Raw genomic sequence first — 23,791 nt, forward strand, 5'->3', positions numbered from 1 at the left:
CATGTGCTGTAGTTCCTTACCCATCTTGGTGGCCCTCCATTGGACTTCCCTCAATTTGCCAGTGTCTGTCTTGTACTGCTGGTTATAAAATTGGACATAGTTCAGATGTGGACTCCTATGTCTTGAGTGGAGGGCAATAATCTTTCCAGTACCTGTTGGCTATGCTCTTGCTAACGCAGCACAGTATGCAGATAACTGTCATTGCCACAAGGGCACACTGGTGATTCACGTTTAAGTCATCTGTCAGGACTCCGAGGGTTTTTTCTGTAAAGCTCCCTTCCAGTCAGTTTTTCCCAGCCTTTATTGATTGACACATCAGGTTATTCTGTTTCAAGCACAATAAATTTGTCTTTGCTCATCTCCATGAAAGTCTTGTCAGCCCATATCTTTGGCTTGTCAAGATCCCTGTAAGTAGCAGCCATGCCTGTCAGCCTATTGACTACTTGTCCCAGCTGGATTTTGTCTATTAATGTGATGTGGTGCACTCTGTACCATCACTCGGGTCATTGGTGAAGGCATTAAATAATACCAGTCCCCATACTGACCAGTGAGGAATGCTACTCATAGCCAGCCACAAGCTAGACTTCCAACTTGATACCACCTAGTGTTCCCTACTTCTAGAATGAAAAACGGTGCCTTAGAACAGGCAAACTGAAGGCCTTTTCCAATACGGTAGCTCCTGAATTGTCTTCATGCTCCCCTTCTGCTTGGAGGCAGAACAGACTAGATCCAGGTGGCAAGATCACCTGTTACCCTGAATACTTGAATGTGGTATTCAGAATAAAAGTATCAGTGCACAATTCATTCAGTTTTGTAGTGAGCTACAAGGCCTATTTTACTTTGCTTAGGCAGGAGGGTGTTGGTTTTTAATTGGGTTATTTAAATTTTTTTATAATTACAACTTTTTTATTTAAATAGTAAGTTTCTTTCAAAGGAAACCTAAGCTTCAGTGATTAGAAAAAGAAAATTTAGGAATCCCTTGATTCTCAGGTGCATACTAATTTAAAAGAAACAAATATTTATTTTCTAATTGAATCTCTGCTAATCAGATGAAATTAGGAAATTAAGTTTATTCCTTTAAGTAAGACAGCATATTTGATCTGGAATTCTTTTTAAAAGTTCTTACAGAAATTGCCACTAGAACTGTTCTAATGCTAACTGCTCACGTTTTCACAAGAAGTTTCATCCTGGAGATGAAAAACCAATTATTCATGAAAATTTTTCAAAATATAAACGATCCCAAGAAGTTCCTCTTTTTGACAAAGAGATGTTTCTAACAACATAAGGTAGTTGAAATTCTTAAGTACCTCTAATAATACAATTATTAATTAGTCTAAATTTGGTTTAAAGATTATCTAACATCTAGTTTGCTGACCTTAAAGTGCCATGTCATTGTTAATAGAATTTTAAAAACCAACGTAGTTCCATATCTTACTAAAGATGCAGCACAAGGACAAATTCCAGTACTGTCTTGATACCGGCAGTATCATACATAAATAGCAATATTATTGCTATTAATGTGGTGTTTCATTAATAGCTAAGAATATGATTTGTGTTAGCATTAAAATATTTTATTAGCACATATGACAATAAAATATTTAGAGATGTTATTGTGTCAGATCCTCATAATGTTAACAAGCTTCAATAGAAATTGTGCCACATCATCCCAAAGATGCTGTCCTTTCTAAAATATATATAGTAGCATCAAGCTGTAACTAGATAAAACAAAAAAGAATTAGAAGGAATTGAAGTAATTTAACCAGAAAAAAGTACATGGAAAACAAGGGGTTTTTTCTAGGCTGTATAACCCTGTGTTCTTCTAAGATTCCATGTTTAACCTCAGCATTAAATGCAGGTATATGCAACTTAATCAGTAACTGTGTATACTTTTCTACATAGGTTTGTTTCTCTGCCAATGAACTTGTGAAGATATTTTTTAAAAACAGCTCTTCCTCCATTTCTAAGGACCATTTCAAGCAAATCAGTCCAGCTATTATTCAGCAGCTATTAAGCTGTTCATGTCAACTTTCTGACTCCAAGAAGACGAAGCTTCCACCAACAGCTTTGGAAAGTGAGTTATGTTCCTATCAGGAAAATATTGTGAAAATTCAGATAAAAGGGAGCAGGGGCTTACCTTCTGGAGACATTTCATTCACTGATAAACTTCAACCAAAACATGATGTGATTTATACGCTCTGTAATTTATGCACTCTATATGATGTGTATGCTATGAAATTATAATAGTACTATATTGAGACGCGAGGGAAATCAATGGTCTACATGACCATCTTTAGATAACTAGGTCTTTTAGGAGCTAGTAAGCGTTCCCCACATCTTGCTGGCCAGCAATCTTTATGGAACAGCATTTTCCATCTCTGAATTCTATCTGTACTTAGAGCTACATGCATTAAGCAGCTTGTGGGAATGACCTGAGCTATCATTCCCTGGTGTACAGATTAATTGAACTATGAGTGTGAATAAAAAAAACCCTGTTAGACAAGGGCATGGAGGATCCACACTCGTGGATATCCCAAGAATAGTTATAGGAGAAAGAAATACACAGAATAGGAAGAAACATTATATCTCCCCATGAGGCAGCAGTCCTTTCTTATGTTGTCTCTACCTGAACACCTTGTAGTCTTTACTGCTTTTATCTTTTCTATGCTACATGGATATGCCCATTTTTCAGATGAGGAATCAAAGGACAAAGAAGGAAAGGAACTTATCCAGGTCATAGACAAGGTTCATGACAAATTCACAGTTGAGTGAGATTCTACCAAGTCTAAGGCCATGAGCCCTATCAATGACATTTTGGTGATCTCATAAAGCTGAGAGATTTGTGTAGATGAGAAAAGATGAACTATTCAAACACAGAATGGAATTAATAAGAGCCTTTTCTGCAGCCCTTTCCCTGTGCTTTTTAGAAAAAGGAAGGTTTCCATGACCACAGGAACACTTCTGCTATCTTGAGACAGACAAAAGACTTCATGTTTGGCCTCTATGTGGTCTACTGACCTGAGCATAGGCTCATTAATTTTATTCTCAGTTCTATTTTACTGACAGTCTGTGCTGTTTTGGCTAAGTCACCAAGTCCTGACCTTCCATAAATATCTACTGTACCCTTGTATTTGGATGTGGTCTGTGAAATTTACTGTCTAATTTTATGAGGTGCTGAGCACTTGCAGTGCTATCGAAGTGTGAAACATTGTGATGCTTTTGAATCTTTTTGGCATTAATTCCTTTATGTCTGTTTCTTGACAGTGTTTTATATGTATCATAAGACTTTCATACAGATTAATCAGGATTTATGTTGTGCAAAAGGTTGGAATTGTGAGCAGTGTGTAACTGAAAAATTAAGAGTAAACTTCCAAAAATCCCAGTAACCTGGGAAAAATAGGTTGGCGGTCCTGATGTAGTAACTAAAGGAGTGTATGTCCACAGCACATTTATAAACATTATTTGGACCGAAAAGTTTATGCTTAGAACCTAATTTAGATGACTACATTCATCTCAGGTTTTAGACCTTGGTTTGTTTACTGAACATGATTTGGATAACAACGTGGTGTTGACTGTAAAGATACACAGGTGTGGCATGTGAGGACATAGAATAACAAGCATAAATCTGTTAAGAGAGGAAAGAAATTCAGACCAGCATTCACTGTCCCGCTCCAAGTGTCTCTAAATCTGCATAGTGGCAGTCTGTTTAGCTCTTTAAGGTCTGAAATTTGGAAGCGTTAGACTGTATTACCTGTAAAGCCTGGAAAAATGAGTGGTTTTTAGGCTTCCCTTTCAGTCATACGTATCATACTTGACTAGAAAAATCTATGTGGCACAATGAATCACTTCTCCTCTGTATGCTTGTACACAGAGGTGGCAAAACAGCCTCAAAACCAAACACAAATATGAAACAAATACTCAAACACAAATACTGAATGATTAGATGTGCGCTTGTTTTGTTTCATTTGTTTTTCCCTACAGAATACGGTTACAGCACTGTTGCTGTTTTACTTATTACTATTGGATCTATGTTTGGTACAACCCTCATTTTATTTAACTCCTGTCAAGAAATCTATACACTCATCTTACAGCTGTTTGTTGGTTTGGCTGTTGGGACCCTTTCTGGAGATGCACTGCTACACCTTATTCCTCAGGTATGTAATACACACTTTTGTGTTTTCAAAATGTTGACACATACACGCGCACACACAAAGAAAAATTTCATTTAAATCTGACTGATGGTCTTCTGTTCAAAAATATAGCTTTGCATGAAACCTGCGAATGAACTATCCGGCATTCCAATTACATTTGCACTTTGTAGTTCAGATTCCAAGCAGTAAGAAGCAGAAATCAATGAATGACGAATTCAGAGAAAATAATGTTCCTGTTTTCACACTTTACAGAAAACCCATGTGTCCTGTGCAAGCTGGGTTTCTAGATGTGTATTAAACTCTTTGATGATGTAGATTCTGTAAAGTATTCTAGGATAAATTCTTCAAAGGTTGTACGAGGCGTCCACAGTCCACACATTGTTCCAGAGAACCAGGGGCTATCAACCTGATTAATCCTGCTGCCTAGAACTGTAATAAAATGGTTGCTATGATTTTTTTTTTTTAAATTAATAACATGAATTTTAAGAACAGCATAGTGTGTAAGACAGAACCAAATTTTCCATTGTCTATTCATTTATTTTTGGCTCAGTATCCGCTGATATGGCATAACTGTTATGACTAGACTTCAGTTAGTCATTGAAAGAGAGCTTCACACCCTTGCTTGAGATTCTGGTCAAAATGTTCTTTGTACTCAATACATCATCTGTGGAAGCAGAACTGGGAGAGTGGTTTAAGGAAGGCAGTTCTCAGTGAATGTCAGACAAATGCATTTCTTTAAGAAACATTGTTTGAGTGTGGAAGTAATCTCCTTAACCATTTTTATGTGATGTATCCAGTAGCATTTGAACTGCCCACTTTCAGAGCAAAGTAGGGCTAGCTACCATGTTATGCCACTGGGGAAAAAATGGAAGCATGCCCACCAGCAGAAAGCTTATGGATTATTTTCAACATGAAGATGATGCAAGTAACTTTTTAGACTTTAAAGATCAATGTACTCCAAATAAAATATGCTCTCTCTATACACATGTGTATAATACGTATGAAAAGGGGCAAGTTAATAAAGCTTTCTCTAAAAATAATGTTACTTTCACCATTGAGAGATGATGAGGCTCCTAATAGTTCATTTCATCCATCTACTATTCAGCCTTCTAGCTCAAAACGCAATTTAAATTTGAAAGAGATGGCAAAAGAAAAAAATAAATTGAATTAACACATTATAGATTACTCTAGCAGAAGTTAAAACATTGCCATTTTAATTTTTTTTACTTTATCTCTTTTTTTATTTTTTAGACTCTTGGTTTACATAAACATGAAACACAAGAAGTAGAACACTTCTATGAGGGGAAAGAACATATCTGGAAACTTTTGGGAATAATTGGAGGAATTCATGGATTCTTTTTGATAGAGAAGTGTTTCTTTCTTTTGGTAACACCATGTGACCAGGTAAAACTTTGTACAACTTATCCTTTTAGAGACCTCTTTTACAGTGCACAAAATGTTAAATTGATTGTGGAAAATAATTATAATTTGTATGCATTAAATGAAGAACTAAAAATTGCCTTTCAAAGTGCTCCTTCCAAATTGACCTTCAATTTCTGTTTTGCCTTGCTCTGTGGATTTTATATGCTTCATGAATGTGTTCCATATATTTATAAGTCAAGAAGGGAACAGTTAATAGAATGTGTTCCATAAGCACACTTTCATGACTAGCACTGGAGCAGGTGAAGAGTATATCCATGTTAAATAGCAGTGACAGTTATCTACTGTAGGCTCTGTTTGAAGAGCAGGAAGGTGTAGATGTAAGCACAAGATATTTTCAAGAATGATATCTTAAAATTTCCTACTTTTTTGACCCCTATCCCAATACATTTGAGAATCTAATATGTGTGTTGCAGTCAGTAGAACCCAATCTTGTATTAATAATATCTCCTTGCTCAAAGCCATGCTTATCGTAATTCTGTTACTTTATTTCTGTGTGGCTGGTGCCTGAAAACATGATTATGCACAAGGATATAATGTACCACGAAGTGTCATGGCTCATTAAGTTTCTCAGCATGGGAGGCTATCTTAATGTCACCTAAGAAGGCTAAACCTTTGCTTGTTCTGTTTTACAGGGAGTGTTTAATGACTGGCCTGGTTTAGATATGTAGCAATAACTCCCTATTCCCACTTTCCTTGAATTCGCCAAAGAATATTATGTGAGATTAATAGAATGAGAGTATTTTGATGATGGTGATATTTCATTTGGTAGAAAGCAGTCCTTTTTATTACTTATTTGGAGGGATGTGCATTATCATCATCACACAATTTTAAACTTGTGTGAACTGGATGAATTCTCAAAGTTAATTTTTATATCCAACTCAGTTTCAAGTTTTAATCTCCAGTTTTAAAACAAAATAAGTTTTATCAAGCCATTGTGGTTGTCACTGATATATCTCGTTCATTTTTCATGGTTTTTTTAAACAAAATAAGCATTAGGCAATGTTGATGCTAGCCAACAATCTTTTTCAAACATTTTTTCTTTGGAAAAAAATAATTCTTATAAATGCCAGATTTTCACAAAAGGCTGAGAAAGACTGCACCTATGTTCATTGGGTTTCAGAACTAATTGCAAAGCATCTTCATTCAGCAGGGCCTTTCCTTAGTTAATGGGCACTGGGGACATTCCCATGATCTTCCAGTGGAATCTGAATTAAATGAACATTCAGGCAGAGGCAAATCTACTTCAACCATACAGTTGGTATGTTACCAATATGGCATTACTTCCCTGATTTCATATCCTTCTTTCTCTGTTCCTCAAAAAAATGAACCAAATTACTGTGATAAATCAATATTATTTTCCAGTCTTTATTGATTTGTCCTTTATTACATGACATGATTGTCAGGAATCTCTAGATTTTCAAGTTTATATAGAGAGCTTTTACAGAGATTTCAAACATAGGTTTTTCAACAGAGATTTCAAACATACTTTTCTTAAGTGTGTATCAGATTGATATAACAATACACTTCCTGTACTACTTTTGTTGATAAAATTCTTGAAGATTTCCCTTCTCTCTTCTTCTAAAAAAATTACCATACGTAAGGGCAGACTCTCCCATGGGAAAAACTTCAGGATTTTCTGCAGTGAGATTTAAGTACATAATTAGTGAATGGATGAAGTCTTGGACATTTTTGCACAGATTTGAAGAGTAACATGAACAAGCTAGATACCTGGGAATGGTGCTCACCTCTAAGATACAGAATTTTCTGTTGGTCTGTGGAGAGTATCCAGACAGATATAAACTTTGAAAACTAAATTGACTTATACCTTTTAACCTATTTTCTCTTTTTTTCCAACAAATATTTCTGTTTATACGTAGTATCTAGATACATAGATTCCTTGTTATTTAAAAAAGAATCTCCAGAGATCTTCCATAATGTGAACTCCATTTTACTAAAGCAATTGTGATGGGTAAGAGCCACTGCTAATCTCCCAGACACAGTTGGGAAACTCTCAATTGAATGCAGAGCAGACAGGCAAGTGAATGTTTACCAATTTGTAAGCCACGTCATAGCTTCCTGTTTATGGCAATAAATGATCTTGTCATTCCTCTCAGCGGCAAGATCATCCTAAAGTTCTGTGTAGATCACATGAGCTATTCTGGTTTAGCTAGCTTCTACAAAAGTGGCCAGTTTTTCGGAATCATGTGAGTAATAGTAAGACAAACAGTGGTTGACTAAGAAAAGCTTGTAAATCCTGCAGGTCAGTGATTAGCCTTACAGTTTTGATTCAGAGTTCAAAGTGGTGGCATGTGAATAAATATTGTAAAAGAAGTGGAACAATTACTGGAATTCATATGACTGGCTGCAATCATGGGAATTAAAGATTTTTATTTTTCCTTTAAAATGTAGAATTTAAAACCCAAATCCTTTCCCTTCCCCCCTCATGCTTCTACAGCACATAGCCCACATCACAACCAAGCTCATATGAGCCAAGAATCATATCCTGTTTTGCAGCCAGTACACATCTCTGCTACAGTTTTTGGTGCGGTGGCTTCTGTCCTTAAGAAAGCACTCTTTCTTGCTGCTCTTGACTGTCTACTGGATGCCATAATAATTTTGATATATCTTTTTTCGGAGGAAAAAAAAAAGAAGAAAAAATATAGTGGTTATAATCTCGGGTTTTTTTCTAATTTCAGGCAAACAATTTTTTTGGCTTATCTCACCCTTGCACAAATTTCTAATAGTTTCTCTAGTCAGAAAGAAAAGCCCTAGGGAGATAGGGCAAGAGAAACATTCCTCGTGTTCACCCTTCTCTCCCCACAGCTGCAGTTTCTGTTAATTAACCATTAGGGCTGATGCATCAAATTAACTCTCTAGGATAAGGACAAAGATACTATCTTTTTCTTCACTTGAAATAAGGGTGAATTTCACTCATTGCAGTGGAGTCTCATCATGTGTTGCTACGCCCAGCCAGTGATGCCTGATGGCAACACCAAGCCCTAACTAAAGGCCAAGAGGCAAGGCACTGGAGACTGTACCACCCTGAAGAAATAAGCCCCTATGCCATCAAAGGGTGTGAAACCTACCTATGATAATCTTTTTTAGTCTCCTGTTTTTGCAGAATAACTGTGAAGAACATGAACTGCAAATGGTGTCTATCCATTTTTTCCCTGGAAAACCTATAGACATCCCATCCAGCAGCAAAATGCAATCATCCAGTCACAACAAAATCAAAAGATACAATTTGAATTACAATGTCTTATTTAGTTCTGCATTTGGCTCAGATTTTTTTGTATTCAAGCAGAAACATGATTTTCTTGGCTTACAACATTGCTTATGAATGTGTGTCTTGCTATCTAAATTAGATTGTAACCTTTTCTGGACGAGGGAGATCTCTATTTTATGTGTTTCTAAAGTAAGAATCACACTTCCAGTCCTCAATAAATGATTCTAACGATATATATGCAAATAATAGTGACTAATTGAAAAAGCTTAAACTTATTTGGTATTTTCCTGTATTTATAGCAGAGGAAGAAGCCCTTAACACTGATCCATTATCTTTGCTTTTAACTAGAGAAGTCCAGAAGATTCTGAGCCCGCTGAAGTTCCTCCGGAGAGTAAGGTGATCAGCAAAAGAAGTTAGTATCAATAAAAAGACTAGACAAATAATAGGAAAAGCCTTCAGACCTAAGATGGGAATGAAAGTATGAAGCTGGTTTAGCTCTGTGTTTGCCATGTGCTACATCACTGTATCTGATGGTGCTTGGCTATATAATTTAACCTCTGCTTAAAGACGTTTTCAGCTGCCAACCCTGTAATTGTGAAGTTCATTAATCTTCTGCTGTCTATGCTTTAGTTTTTGTTTACTCACTATTGCAAACTATTTTTCTAAAGCCTTTGCTTAAAGCGAAATATTCAAAATTTAATACAAAACAGTTTTTTGTAACTGTAAACTTTGCTTGGGCTTTTATTTCTGAAGGTAGTGGAACAATTGTTTTGTTGGCTCACTATACTAATAGAATTCTGCTTCCTTCTTCTCTTACACTGTAAAGCAATAGCCTTTTTAAACCAGTAATGATTTATTACATATATGGAATTACAGGCTCATGATGGCTCTTAGTTTTAGGATAATCCATTTTCTTCAGAGAGCTTCAAAGTAGTTCCTGTCTTCTCTGTTTTGTTGCTGCTTAATCCAAAAAATAGGAAAATAGAGCATAAACCAAACCCTGCCTTTGACTGAACTTGTGTGATCTTGGTGAATTTAGTAGAGTTGCAGTCATTCAACTGAGAAAATAACATTTTAATTTACATCAGTTTATTTACTATAAACAACTCCCCTTTATTTTGTGATCTCAGATCTCAGGTCATCAGTTTGATTTATTTAACAATGTAATTAGCTTCTTCTAGGTTTTCTCCTCTGCTCTTGTGGTCTTCACTTCCATTTCTGAGGCATTTGAAATCTGAATTTCCGTTTCTCCAGTCTCATCTATCCAGCAGTACACAATCCAGTGCCAGTTTCAGCATGACTATCTAGTCCATCTCTAGATGTTCTGTTCAATCATCACTACCTTCTAAGCACAAACAAATTTCTAGTGATCTCAATGTTATTTGTTCCAAATAACTAAATTTTGTGTGTAAGTAAATTTGGGATAGTTTCTCAGTGATGTTCTTTGTTTGGTTCCATTTTTTCTTCATACCTCAGTTTTACTTCTATATTACAAATCACTAAGTAAAACCATAGTAGGGAAAGTAGGTTGTATTGTTTCAGGGGGGGTTTGAGAACACATGTTTTCAGAAGTTTGTATTTTTACAGTTCGTATAAGTAGCTAAATGCATAGACATACCTGGGTATCTTGATACTGAGCTAAACTTTCAAGTGTTGTTTTTTCCCAAAATGGAATGGAATCTGCAGCTCTAAGACAGAGGCCTGACATCTCCAGATATGTCAGACTTCACTGTAAACACATATCAAGTAGGACTGCAAGAAGAGTCAGTGACCTTAGATAGCCAGTAACTCAGAAAGCTAGAAGCTACTGGAAGAAAAAGATATGTCACTGGCCCTCTCCTCATTTATCCACACTTGTTCTATCAATATCTGAAAAGATCAAACAGTAGCATTTATATTTTGTATGTTCAGTGAGACCTTATATTAAGTAGAAATATTTTTGCTGTATGAGTAATGAAAACATTGGGGGAAAAGATCTATTTATGGACAAGTGTTTGTTTTATACCCTTATGCAAAGCTTAAAAAGCTTAATTAAAATCATAGAATCATAGAATGGTTTGAGTTGGAAGAGACCTTAAAGATCACCTAGTTCCAACCCCCCTGCTCTGGCAGGGACACCTTCCACTACACCAGGTTGCTCAAAGTCCCATCCAGCCTGGCCTTGAACACTTCCAGGGATGGGGCATCCACAGCTTCTCTGGGCAAGCTGTGCCAGTGCCTCACCACCCCCACAGTGAAGAAAAAAATCATGAAATATAATTTACTATGAGCTCTGATCCCCTATTTAAGCAGAGAAAATTATCAATAAAAAAAAAAAGTAAGGTGGTTTAAGAAGAAGAAGCTTGTAGAAATACTTAGGGGTATAAATTAATAGTTAATAGTTACTGTTGCAGCAATATAATGCAGTAAGGTAATTGTTAGTAATGAGGTTGCTTTAAAATAGGCTGAAAGATAAGAGAAACATTAAGATAAACATTCAGATTTGTTTATATATGCATCCTCTTAACTTTCAGTCAAGTAAGTTCACAAAGCTTACATTTGCAATTGCTCCATAATGTTAACCTGATCCCTATGTTTATTATAGACATAATATGAGTTCCAGTAACCTTGGTATGTCTTCTTCAACAATCCGATATTTGAGTAAAACAGACTAATATTATCTCGGCACAAGCCATGATTTCATCCTTGCCAGTGCTTGTTACAAATCAAAAACTCAACGTAATGCAGCAATCTATTATTTCTGTGTAATTCACACTCTGCACTATCGATTATAAACTGCCCATAGTGTTTAGAAAGAGCTGTGCAAACTGAGGACATCCATGTCTGGCTCTGTAAGCTGGCAGGAAAACCTAACAAGCCTGCCAGTTTTTCTGAACCCGCAGAGCTCCCAGGCAACTAGGGAGGATTTTTCCGAATACAGTTGTTAGACTTTTATGTGCTGTGTGTTTTTTGTTTTTTTTTTTTTTTTTTTATAGTAGTCTGAAGACTTCAGTTCTAGCCAGTTTCTGCAAGAAAAACATTTCCCCTATCACTGTAAAATGGTCATCTCTGGAAAAACATTACTGAAGTGAAACCCTGTCATAACTATATGCAGATAGTTCTGTGCAGCTCCATGTTAGCTCCTCTGACTGTCATACTATGTCTTTGTGGAGCCGTCAGAAGCCAGGAAAATACATGCTTAGGGCCCAAATCATGACCCTGGTTCTTCAGGTATAGAAGCAACCCTTTTGCACAATGTTCTGTCCATACTGTGTATGGGAAGCTGGATGAGCTTCCTGAGAGGCATTAGGAGGTCCTGCTTGTAAGATTGTGGATAAAATGGATAGAACAAAGTACAGGATAGGGGAGTCAATGATGTGTTGCTAAGCCTAGACATTGAGCCGATATATGGAGCCTCATTGCTACTTGAAGAGATAAAATCTCTCCCCATGACTGTATTCAGCATGCTACCCAGCTGCCTGGGTTACAGGCTGGACAGAGACACTGTCCCTAATTACTTAGCTTGATTTCAGTACTTGAATCACCAGCACCTTTCCACTCAGATGCCTGATCATGAACATCCAATGTACTGTTCCACACAAAAGCAAGGCCACAGAACAGTATGGGAAAGAAAAACAGCTGTCTGCATCCATGAGCGATGCTGCAGATAGGAGTAGCATGAGCATAACAGCCATCAATTGATAGGAACAAAAGTTGGAAATGAGCATGCTGTAACGCTGTACTAACAGCGATATTCTGAGGCTTGTTGCCTTTTGTCTCTGTCTTTCACTGTAATAAAATCTCATGAAAAACAGACCCTGAAAATATTACTCTGTAGTAGTGTGCTTTACAGTATTAAAAGGATCAACTGCATAAGATCAAATATTCATCTTCATTGTCGCTGTGCAATTCTGTGAGCAATGATGGAAAAATTCCTGTCTTAAAAAAAATAATAAAATAACGTCTAGGAAAAGTTGTGTGAATTTCAGCAACCAAAGAAAGATTAATGGAAACCCTTAGGATATATTGGGAGACTGGACTGAAACCTAATTTTAAATTTTTGTGTAATAGTTGACCTAGTAAAAATAAGGAAGCTAATTCCTGGTATTTGCATTTCTGAATTATTCTACAATTACTTTTTTGTTTCAAATATGTTTCATAAAATTATATGAGAAGTCACCAAAAAACCCAATAATTTGTAACATAGCAAAAATTACAATCTCTGTGTTAAAACTTCTGGACTTTTTTGTTGTTTGTTTGTTTGCCTTTTCTTAGGTAAGAAAATTAGCTTGTTAGCAATAATGGTTCTGGTGGGTGACAGTCTTCACAATTTTGCTGATGGTTTGGTAATAGGAGCAGCATTCTCGTCCTCAACAGAAACAGGTGTGACAACGACTATTGCTATTTTATGCCATGAAATTCCTCATGAAATGGGTAAGAAATATATATGTGTGTATTTTTCCTGATTGTCTTTGTAGTTACAGGTTTCCCAAAGAATTCTTACCTGTATGACATCAGTGGGAATTCTTCTTGCTTAATAGCATCATGAACTAGAATATTAATGTGTGAGATGGATATACAAAGACACTGTTTTCTCTTTTCCCTCATTATTGGATGCTGTTCTCATTATTGGGTGCTGTTGCATCTCACCTTCTCCAAATGTAAATGCCATCGGGTCAAGAATGACCTGTTATTTTAATGTGTACAGACAGAAAAAAATAGTACGCTGTGAGCAAGAGCCATGTGTACACAACAGGCACACCCGACACAATGGGCTGTCTTTTTAATATGCAGCAGAGCCATTTAACAATGTATTCTTCATGCTACCCTCATTCCTGCTGCTAACCAAGAATAACAAGATAATAAAAGAAGATATATGATCCCTTTTACTAGCAAACAGGACAGAAAGATCATTCCACAAAACACTGCTCTCAGTTATCTCCTTGTAGTAAATCTTCCAGTATGGCTGAAGTTGTTCCTGACATTGTGTTGATCAACATATATAAGCTGGCAAATCTGGGATGAGAAGTGCAGATTCTCATTTCCATTCTTAAATAACTAAAGACTTCATGTGCTGTCTATGTAGAAAACTTCCCCAAACGCAAGGGTGGGATGGGGAATTGCTGTAAAACTTGTAACCCTTGTTTGCATAGCAAAGACATTACCAAAATACTGAACACTTAACTCCAAAGACAGACCTTCTTAATTCTGGGGCAGTAGTGCCCCAGTGACAAAGTGGTGTTTCTAAACTCACAGAGAAGAATTTAAAAAATATTTTACTGTGGACTTGTTATGAAATTGTTTATTTTAGAATAAATGTCTGTGATGGGATTCTGAAACAATTTACCAAAGTTAATTAGGTCTGAAATCAGTGGAATTAAACTCAAACTGGAATCAGACTGGCATAGGTTTTTCTGACTTGCAGCACCTGTAAAACACTCAAAGACCATGCTGCAAATATACTCACTGGCAACTTCCCAGCCAAGAAAGATTTAGAAGCTCTGGGAAAGCATGTGACTTCACTTTTGTGTGTATCCAAGTTGGAAATGTCACAGAACATCGGGGCCGCTCCTGCATACTATCTTTAGGAACAGCTAAACAAATACAAGTTGATGTGCTTTTTTGGGGGTTTGGTGCTGGGTTGTTTTTTGGGTTTTGTTTTTTTTTTTTTCCGCATAGGATGAGTTTATAACTAATTCTACGGAAATCTCAGGACAGTCCTCATCATTCAATATCTTTGTGCGTATCTGAATTATTTGCCTTCATTGTTTGTTGCCAAGAGTCTTACAAATATATTTATCAGCTAAACAATAATTTTTCTGTCTTTTTCTCTATGCAGGAGATTTTGCTGTGCTGCTAAGTACAGGGCTTCCCACGAGGATTGCAGTTTTGATGAATTTTATAAGTGCGCTAACAGCATTCTTAGGACTTTATATCGGGCTTTCTGTATCAACTGACCCGTGCATTCAAAACTGGATTTTTACTGTTACAGCTGGAATGTTCTTGTATTTATCTTTAGCAGAAATGGTGAGAACTTCAGTCTATTGTTATATTTTCCTTCTAACATAGCCACATCACAGATGAGTGTCTGACAAATGCAGGTGGATGGATTTGGAGAGAAATAGTTCATAGGCTTGTTGGGAAGAGCATGTTGTCTGCCCTGTGTGTGTACAGTGCTTAGAACAATGGTCTGGTTTTGTTCTGTGTCACTGCCATGCCAGGTGTAATTAGTAATAAAAAGGTGAAATAAAAGACGTTAAAAGGGTAATATATGAGAAAGACATAAAGGCTTTTTAAAGGAGGAAAGGTAAACAGTGTATTTTTTTATGCCTGAAAGGGGTAGTTCCTACAACATAAAGAAATATTTGAACATACAGGGGGGGTAAAATCTTGAAGAAGTTAGTTATTTTTTTCTTTTTACTGCCCTTTTCTTCATATATTTTTCAACCATTGTTTCAAGAAAAAATTGCTGTTCCTGAACTAAAATGCAAGATGCTTATCCTGTGCTCTTCCTGCCAGCCTTTCCATCTCAGACAGGCTTGGATGAGCTCCTAAGCAATTAAAAACCTATCAGATTGCCTCAACTTTTTCATATTTGCCCAACATTTTTCATACTCCCAATTCAATTGCATTGATATGACTATGGAAAGACAAACTGTGAAGATACACAGTAGGAGGGTGAAGATATGCAGTAAGAGGAAGGTCTAAGGACTATGGAAGAGTGTGGTGGAATCATAACTCATGCAGATGCCCCAGGCCATGTCATTTATTGAAGAGATGGCTAACTGTTACACTTGTAACAATGCAGAACTTAATTACCTTGCCAGCTTTGTCACCAATGTATGATAATTGCAAGCTTCTGAACAAAGACAGAATATTTTAAGTGATTAGATCAAGAGGGGGGAGGGGAAAAGAGGTCTGTCTCTTCATAAATTATTACTGTGTTTTTCCCAAGCCTGGCTGTCTCTCTGTTGTGCTCACTACCACCCCCCACCTCATGCCTGAGATATCATTTACCAGGTTCAAGCATAATACTTTAAACTTGATATGCCAAGCCAGTATTATAACCTACTTAAAAATCTACTTGTAATAATTGACCTTAGACCTTGGGTGTATTTTCATCTATTTTTGTTACTGTAACAGAAGTGAATATAAAGTGCTCCTAAGAGCTTATGAGGAAACTACCTAAGGACTGTGGATGTGTCAACAGTTCTGACTGAGGTGGTACATAACAGACAAGACCACTGTGTACCAAGTTGCATCTTGTTCTGATGCAAAGAAATTTGCAAGTGAGGTTACCTACCTAGTCAGTAAGCATGGTTTTACTAATGTGGCTAAGGATGATTTAAGCATATTTTTTCCATCAGTGGAGGATCAGCATCCATCAGGGATCCGCAAGCTCCTAGAACAATACCATGTTTCCCCCCAAGTCTTCAAAGCAATATGCCAGCTGTAAATCCCAAGAGATGACACAGTTCCAGGCAGAGACAGGGATATGTTCTCCCTTATTCTCAGCTTGTCCATAATCTTGTTCTCGATGTGAAAATGAGAAAGAAGGGAGAGAGAGAGAAAGGAGGATCTTATTTCTCTCACCTCCCTTGTGTTAATAGGATTCCAATCAGCCTTTCTCTGCATTTTGTCAAAAGAGCTGCCATTGTGTTGCTCACCTCCGTTTGTCAGAAAGTGTTGAATATCCCAGAGATTATTTTAGTTTAAAAAATATTCCTGTAGCACTGCAGGAATCTATCGATCAGAAAAGTTTTGCATGCTTGTATAGTATATCTCAAAAGAAAATCAGCCATTCTTTATGTATATTTCAACTTCCTTCACATAAATAACTTCTGTGCTGCATTCTCATCTACAAACAGCAATCATCAGTGTTGCTGCCAATGGTGTACAAATACTTAATGGTGTACAAAACTTAATTATAATTTTCAGTATTTGTTTTATGGACTTTCACATATTCATGTGGTTGTCAGAGCAGCAGTAAAATAAGAGCACAGTTTAAACTGAACAGCCTTACTGGTTTCTGCACTGAGGCAGAGGTTCATTGGCAGGACAGCACTGTAAGACTACTGCCACAGTCAAAGTTGCATACAGCTACTTCTGTGGTTAATTAAAGGATTTTCATTTCTACAAATGGCATTCTATCTCCATTAACAAGCAGGGTAGACTAATCATTTTAGAAATCTAAGGAAAAGGACAAAAGATAAAATTATCTATTTCCTTCATCATTTTTCACCAAGGGATTATGCAAAACTTCATCTTCCCAGTAATTGGGGAAGGTGGAAGAGAGGAGTATTTTGTCTTGCAAATGTGTATGCACAGGTGTAATATTGCAACAGAAATTGTTTGTTGCTTCAAGATATGCATGTGAGTAAACACCTGTAATATTGTGGGTTTAGTTGCTGTTAATTGAAATGACATCCCCTAAAAAACAGCTTTTTATGAGCAGTATAGTGAATTTTTTTGTACTTTATATCTGTTTAGAGGTCATAGCTATAATCGTAACTTTGCACTATTTCCAAAGACCTTTTAATGAAAAACATACCTTTAATTTGAATTGAAACCTGGTACACCAATATATAGAATGGAACAGACCAACTCACTCCTGATGAATTGTTTCTTTGACAAAACATTTCCCCTTTTCCTTTTGGGAAACAAACTTGAAAATCCTGTATCAGCCTCTTAAATGAGTATCTATGAAGTGATTATCATGGATAAATATTTATGAAATCACATGCATTGTATTAAACCCCAAGGACTGGGACAACATTTCTACATGATTATACAGATTGTGGTGGTTTATATGGTTCCTGATTAGAAAGACTGACTATCTAATTTGAAAAGATGGAGACTGAAGCAAGAAGGACAGTAAGGGTATCAATAGGAGCTAGCCAAACACTCCCAGAGGCAACTAACTGAAGTTTTCTCTGATTAACCTTAAAAATCTTTTTGATTTTGGATATAAAAGAATATTTTTAAAGTGACTTGTTAGGCCGTTGTAGTGTAGTGGTCATGTCATATATGCCCCAGCTTGGTAGAACTCCTGTTTACTCAGCACATGGCTGACAGCCCCTCATGCCTTCTTTCAGCATGCTGCTTCCTAATTCTTCATATCTTTTGTGTGCCCATGATAACATGAGCTGGAGTGGGAATTCAAAATCACCTAGTCCCTCCATTAACAGCAACTTTTTTGCCTCCAACAGACCTCAAGCATTAGCAACTGCGATGGCATCCAACAGCTTGGATGTAGCTCTATCTTCCCTTAATTTGCAAAGTGTTTTGCATCTGCCTGTTGAATAGGCTTACACTTCCCAAACAGCAAGATTTTCTCTGCTGTACTACAAACATTTGTGTTCTGAGGGAGCTGGGGTACCATAGCTGATAGTGCGTTAGCAGTCAGCTTTTATTTTCAGAGATAAGCAGGGAAGTCACACTAGGTAAGGCTATATAAATGATCTGTGTGTTTGATAATATGCACATAGGTTAGGTGTAGGGAGCAGATATCTCCATTGGACATAGAAAGGGTAGTACTTGCTGAGACTTTCTTTTTAAAAGTTTCTTAGGAACTTACTACACGTGTGTTAACTCAGAAATTAGCACTGACAACAAAAAAGAGAAAACAGCTTTTGCAGTGGGAAGAGAGAAAGTTTCCTATTTAGAGCACTTGTTCACTCAGGCGCTGGGGAAGAGGACAAAATAAACTGATTATAAGGATAAATAAGAAACACCAAAGGTCTAGACTGAAACCCTGTATTCAGGCCTATGTCTTAGTTAAGTTTTTACTTATATACACAACAAAACCCACATGCTCCAAACACTTACAAGCTGTCAGTTCAGATTTTTATTTACATCAGAAATTTGAGGTGTTCATATTTGCTTTAGATTAGATGTTTCTAATGGTCCTTAAATACATATTAAATATAACTACATGAGTTTCTAAGATGTGAATTTGTACCGTAATTTAAAAGACTGCCTAGTTGTTATAAAGATTCAGGGCATTTGGGTGTGCCTGTTATTTTTATGCAGAATTTTAAAGCGGAGGCAGATTTTTCACTGCAGTTTTCTTTTGGGCTCATGCCAGCTTCCAGAGATAGAAGAGTGCAGGAAAGGCAGCCCCAGAGACCCCCCTCTGACAGAGGGAAGGATGAGCATAGCAAACAGATGTAAACGTACCCTGACAACCTCCTTGGTCAGCACCACTCCACTGTCTCCCAGTGGCTGATGCTGTTACAGCTCCTGCGAGGAGGCTCTGAAGAGCAGAGGAAATAAGTAGCTTCATTCAAGCGCAGGCTGTGAGAGGAGCAGGAAGGGATGATGGGGGAGTGCCAGGACCATTCATTTCTGTTTTGAGGTTCACAACAGATAGACAAAAAATACCCCAACAAACCAAACCCCAAACAACCAAAACCAAAGGTCAGTACCAGGCCTTTTTTTCCTGAAATTAAATTAGCCTGTATTTCCTAGGTTGATGTGAAATCATTGACAGTCATTGGTGTCTCCCCTGGTATATAAATACATAAAGCACGAATACTGAGAGAGTCTGAGCCTGAGGCATCATTTTCACAGGTTCTGTTTGAGACATACATTTTGTTTAAAACTTTGATCACAGAGACAATGTAGGGTGGCGGGTCAATCTAAGTAGCTTTTAATATGATTATAAACAGCTGATGCTCCTTTGCCTGATTTAAGACTCACCGAGAAAAACACAAAACGTAATTTTTTCAAGCATATTTTGAAATTCCTGTTTTCTACTTGTATGTTTACTAAAACCCGAGTAAATAGGAATGTTGCCAGTTATTTCAGTAAGAGCAGGATTGACCCTATATATAGCACTGAAACAAAAAAACTCAAACCAGTTTATTCCCACAAAAGGGCATCACTAATTTTACTAAATAGTCATTTCCTTACAGACAGCTGTATAAAATTACTAAAAACTATTGAGAACTTAACAAATTTTGGACTCTCATTTATAATTCTTGTTGGTGCTAGTAAAAGAACCAAAATGGGCAGAGTTTGATTCATTTAAATATTTCACTGTCAAGATCAGTGTTGTTATAATGTACAGAACATGCTACAGATTAATAGCTATATTCAGAAACTCAGCATTTTGAAAGTTTTTTTTGAATGGTTTGCCTTGTTTTCCCATAAGACTTTTTTCCCAGAGATGAATATATCTGGCTCTCATTCTGGTGTCTTATTCTTTTTTTAGCTTCCTGAAATGACTCATATTCAGACACGGCGACCCTGGTTGATGTTTCTCCTACAGAACCTTGGATTACTATTAGGCTGGCTTTGCCTCTTACTTTTGGCTATATATGAACAGAAAATTAAAATATAAGTTTTCTGTTGGAAATCTTGAAGTACCACTTGTGACAGTGGGTAGCATTATTCACAATTTTGTCATGTCTGCTATAGTGATATATAAATTAAGTTGCTGGGATTTTATATCTGAACAGTAGATAACTATTTCACTTTATTAACTTATTGTTCAGATTTTGTAATTTTTTTTGTAAACATGAATGTTTAGAATTATGTTCTATTTGTTACTGAGTTTACCAGATCCCATGCTCAAACTCACAGGAGCTTTTGATTAGTTTTTATTGAGACTGTTCTAGTTGAATGCTCTAAGTGATCTCTGCCAGTCTGATTGAAAGAATAAAACACTTTTATATGCAGTAATTAAAGGGGACTAACCATAGTTGAATAATTCAAAGCAGAAATGTTTTTTGCCTCTTAGTACAAAGAATAAATGTATTTCTATAAAACTACAAAGTACAGCAAAACTGAACTGTTAAATGGCATACAGCAATCTCATAATATCTGCACTATCTACTTTGTCAACATGAAGATCGTCAGTAGTCATAGCTTACTGGTCCTCTGTGGCAGGTAAAAAATGACAAGTGTAAATGTTGAAATTTGTCATCTAGAAATCTGAGAATGCCCCTTTCTGACTTTGATATAGTATCTCATACGTGTGTTGGAATCTGTGATAGTCAAGCATTGGACTATAGTAACTGTTTTCCCCTGCTATCCCTTCCAGGCTCCTCAAATCAAGGGATTCCTTGAGCCAGATGTTCCTTCTGAGTCACTGTGTTTAACAAACACCGATAGTGCCTTCCCCTCAGCAATTAGCTTATTCATACATATGCAATGTGCATTGTGGAAAGAGCTTTTTCAGTTGTCTAAAGTGCATGTAGCTGTGCTCTCTTAGAGCCTCACTGCGACTCCTTCTACCCCGAGTGATTTTCATATAATTAGTCCTCTTGATTTCAAGGGAGTTCTGCATAAGTTGAGATGACTCATTTAATTTGGTATTGCAGAATCAAGCCTGAAACAAATGTACAAATTCTGCAATCATTCTGAGGTGCTGAGAAACTTCCAGGAGGTACTGAGCAACACAGCTGTGTGATTTCTGCTACTTACATGCTATCATTTTTTGGTGTAAGGACTCCCTCCTTCCTAATGTACATTTTTGTATGAGAATTGAGATGCATTCTCCTCCGCACCCCCACCCACCCCCAATGAACTGTGGAAATCGGGAGAGCAAGTTACTGAAAAAAAATATGCATCTTCATGCAGCAGGCCGGTATTTTTTCTTCCTTGTCTTAACTCAAGCTTGAAATATGGCTGCGTTATGACATGATATGCCTGTCTCACAATGTGTCCTGTGTTTGACAGCTCCTAGTGAAGGTACAATTATTCTCATATTACAGAGGGAACAGCACTCTCCTAGGGCAGACTGTTGGAACTGTCAGTTCTCAAAGGCTTCATGGGCACCTTACTACCTTATCAACAAAATGTAAAGTGAAAATAGGTCTGAATTTCATTGTTTATAACAGCCCAGATTCATGGGCTTGTGACCCCTAGTCATCCATAGATATACCCTCAGGAAAAAGACTTAAAGATCACTATAAAGGTAGATATGCACTTATCTTCAGTGCCCGTTAGTTATGAGAATCTGTAGCAAATACTCCAATGCACATCTAAATGTACATCTAGGCATTTAAATATGTGCATAAACCTTGTCCCAAACGATTTATCCAGGGTCACACAGAAAGTCTCTGACTAGGGAAATGAATTGAGCTGTTTTAAGCCCCAAAGTAAAATCCTAGCTTGTTTTATTCAGGTGTGCAAATATTATAACTGCTTTTTCTCTTGATTTAACTCTGAAAGTTGAGCTAAGAAGTCATGACTGATGCTTCTCTTTTCAAAGTTTACATTTTCCAGGAGTTTGTGCATGCTTTTAGTAAGGTAAGATTTTTTAAAAGCTGTTTCCCAGTATTTCATCTGTTTGTATTGGCACCGAGTCACTCCATGACCTTCAGCTGCGACAGTCAATTCAAGCAATAGCAGGACACCACTGGACGTAAGCAAAATCTATTCTTGTATCAGATGGTGCAAATGAATATCGGAAACATTTGTTATTTCAAAGAGAAGAGCTACCACAGTTTGAATATTCATGTATGGATAGTGTTTACTACCACAGAAAACAAGATTACCAAATACAATCATGTTTTGGCAATGTTATTGTATTCTGAAATGCTTTTCTGCTATTTATTAATGTGTCTGAAAGAGGGCAAGTAGTTTCTGGCAGTGTGTACTTTAGAGGTAGCATATGAGCATAGGTTCACATCCTGACATGATCTGCAAACATATTGTAGCTGCACATGTTCAGAAAATGCTGTCTTTTGGCTATATATGTTTATCAGGTTTCTTGATTGCATTTAGCAACCATGTATGTTTATACAGCTTCCACCATAGGCACAAATATGTTGATCAGAATGCCAGTTAGCCCTTGTTTCTGCCACAGAGCCTGTATGCTTTTGTATTTGTTCGTAAGTGAGCGATTCAGTCACCATTTTGCCCCGGTGTCAAGTCTGAGCACCTGAAGTCTCCTTAGCATATGGAAGTTTGAATTCCTATGGCACTTGTGAGAAAACTTATCTCACTGCTTAAAGTTGGTGCCTCTGCTGCAATTCTTTTGACATTGGTCTCTTTAAAAACATACTGAAGGTGAAGTATTACAACACATAAGACTAGACTGTATATTAGGAATAATGCATCATACAGAGGGCTTGACACTGTTCCTGTAAGTCACTGAGTTAGAAAAGGGAATCAGTCTAAACCCAAAGAGACTCAGACTCACCTACAGGATTAATCTTTTTTGTCAGTGTTCTCCGAAAATTGCAGGAAAAAGGACAGAAGAATATGGGTTTGTGTCCTTACAAAAGAGAAGGTGTGGCACAAGTGTTCTTAGATGCGTTCTCTGTTTGGTTTAAATTCTGTAGCATTTGTTCATACAGATTTCAAACAAGATTCTATTTAAAGCCAGGTATTTCTTTCTATTCCTCCAAACCTAACAGAGAGAGAGCATAATATGCCAATGTTTTCGTTGAGTCAAATCCTGAGTAAGGACTGCAGAACTTCATCACTTGCAGCCCTTAAATCAGGACTAGGTATCTCTCTAAGAGGTATGCAATTACTCAAACAGATGTTATGTGCCTGATGGAGAGATTACTTGGTGAGGTTTTACAGCCTGTCAGGCAGTTCTGACTAGGTAATCATAATGTTCCTTTGAAACCCTAAAATATATGAATCTATAGATATAGGATTTTTTCTGGAAGAAGCTGGTTAGTATTTCTCTCCTTCATCTATTTTTAGTTTTCAAACACTCTCAAGATGAAAAAAAAAAAGAAAAAAAAAAAAAGAAAAGAAAAGAAAATATCTTTCTTTCCTACACAGAAAATGAGAGAAAAGAAAAGGTTAAAAGAATTTGTTTGCTACAGTATTTTTTCCTGAAAGTTACATGGCAGAGTGCCTCATAAAAAATACTTCCAATTCCAAACTACCAGGGCTCCTAAGCATATGAGAGCTGACCTTGTACTTCTCTTTTCTGTATATGTTAGACATTACCAAGTGACTCCGAAGATAAATAGTACCTTCTTTGCAGCCAGCTATGCTAATGCCCTTGGAAGTTTCTGGAGCTCAT

At 36.9% G+C, this 23,791-nt stretch overlaps 1 protein-coding gene across 2 annotated transcripts in view; it reads left to right on the forward strand.

The window, feature by feature from the left end:
• The window catches only part of SLC39A12 (solute carrier family 39 member 12), a 33,982-nt gene extending 12,679 nt beyond the window's left edge, over positions 1 to 21,303 (forward strand). Inside the window, exons 5-12 of one of the 2 annotated variants that reach the window (XM_040591762.1) lie at positions 1,900 to 2,071; positions 3,979 to 4,151; positions 5,400 to 5,552; positions 6,739 to 6,849; positions 9,166 to 9,229; positions 13,072 to 13,230; positions 14,636 to 14,823; positions 20,012 to 21,303. In XM_040591762.1, the coding sequence (XP_040447696.1) occupies positions 1,900 to 2,071; positions 3,979 to 4,151; positions 5,400 to 5,552; positions 6,739 to 6,849; positions 9,166 to 9,229; positions 13,072 to 13,230; positions 14,636 to 14,823; positions 20,012 to 20,140 (1,149 nt within the window). In that variant the 3' untranslated portion in view covers positions 20,141 to 21,303. The remainder of the gene's footprint in view (positions 1 to 1,899; positions 2,072 to 3,978; positions 4,152 to 5,399; positions 5,553 to 6,738; positions 6,850 to 9,165; positions 9,230 to 13,071; positions 13,231 to 14,635; positions 14,824 to 20,011) is intronic. The other variant, XM_040591763.1, reaches the window with a different exon arrangement.
• Positions 21,304 to 23,791: the final 2,488 nt, after the last annotated feature.

This window comes from Falco naumanni, chromosome 4, assembly GCF_017639655.2.
Source record: "Falco naumanni isolate bFalNau1 chromosome 4, bFalNau1.pat, whole genome shotgun sequence".
NCBI lineage: Eukaryota > Metazoa > Chordata > Aves > Falconiformes > Falconidae > Falco > Falco naumanni.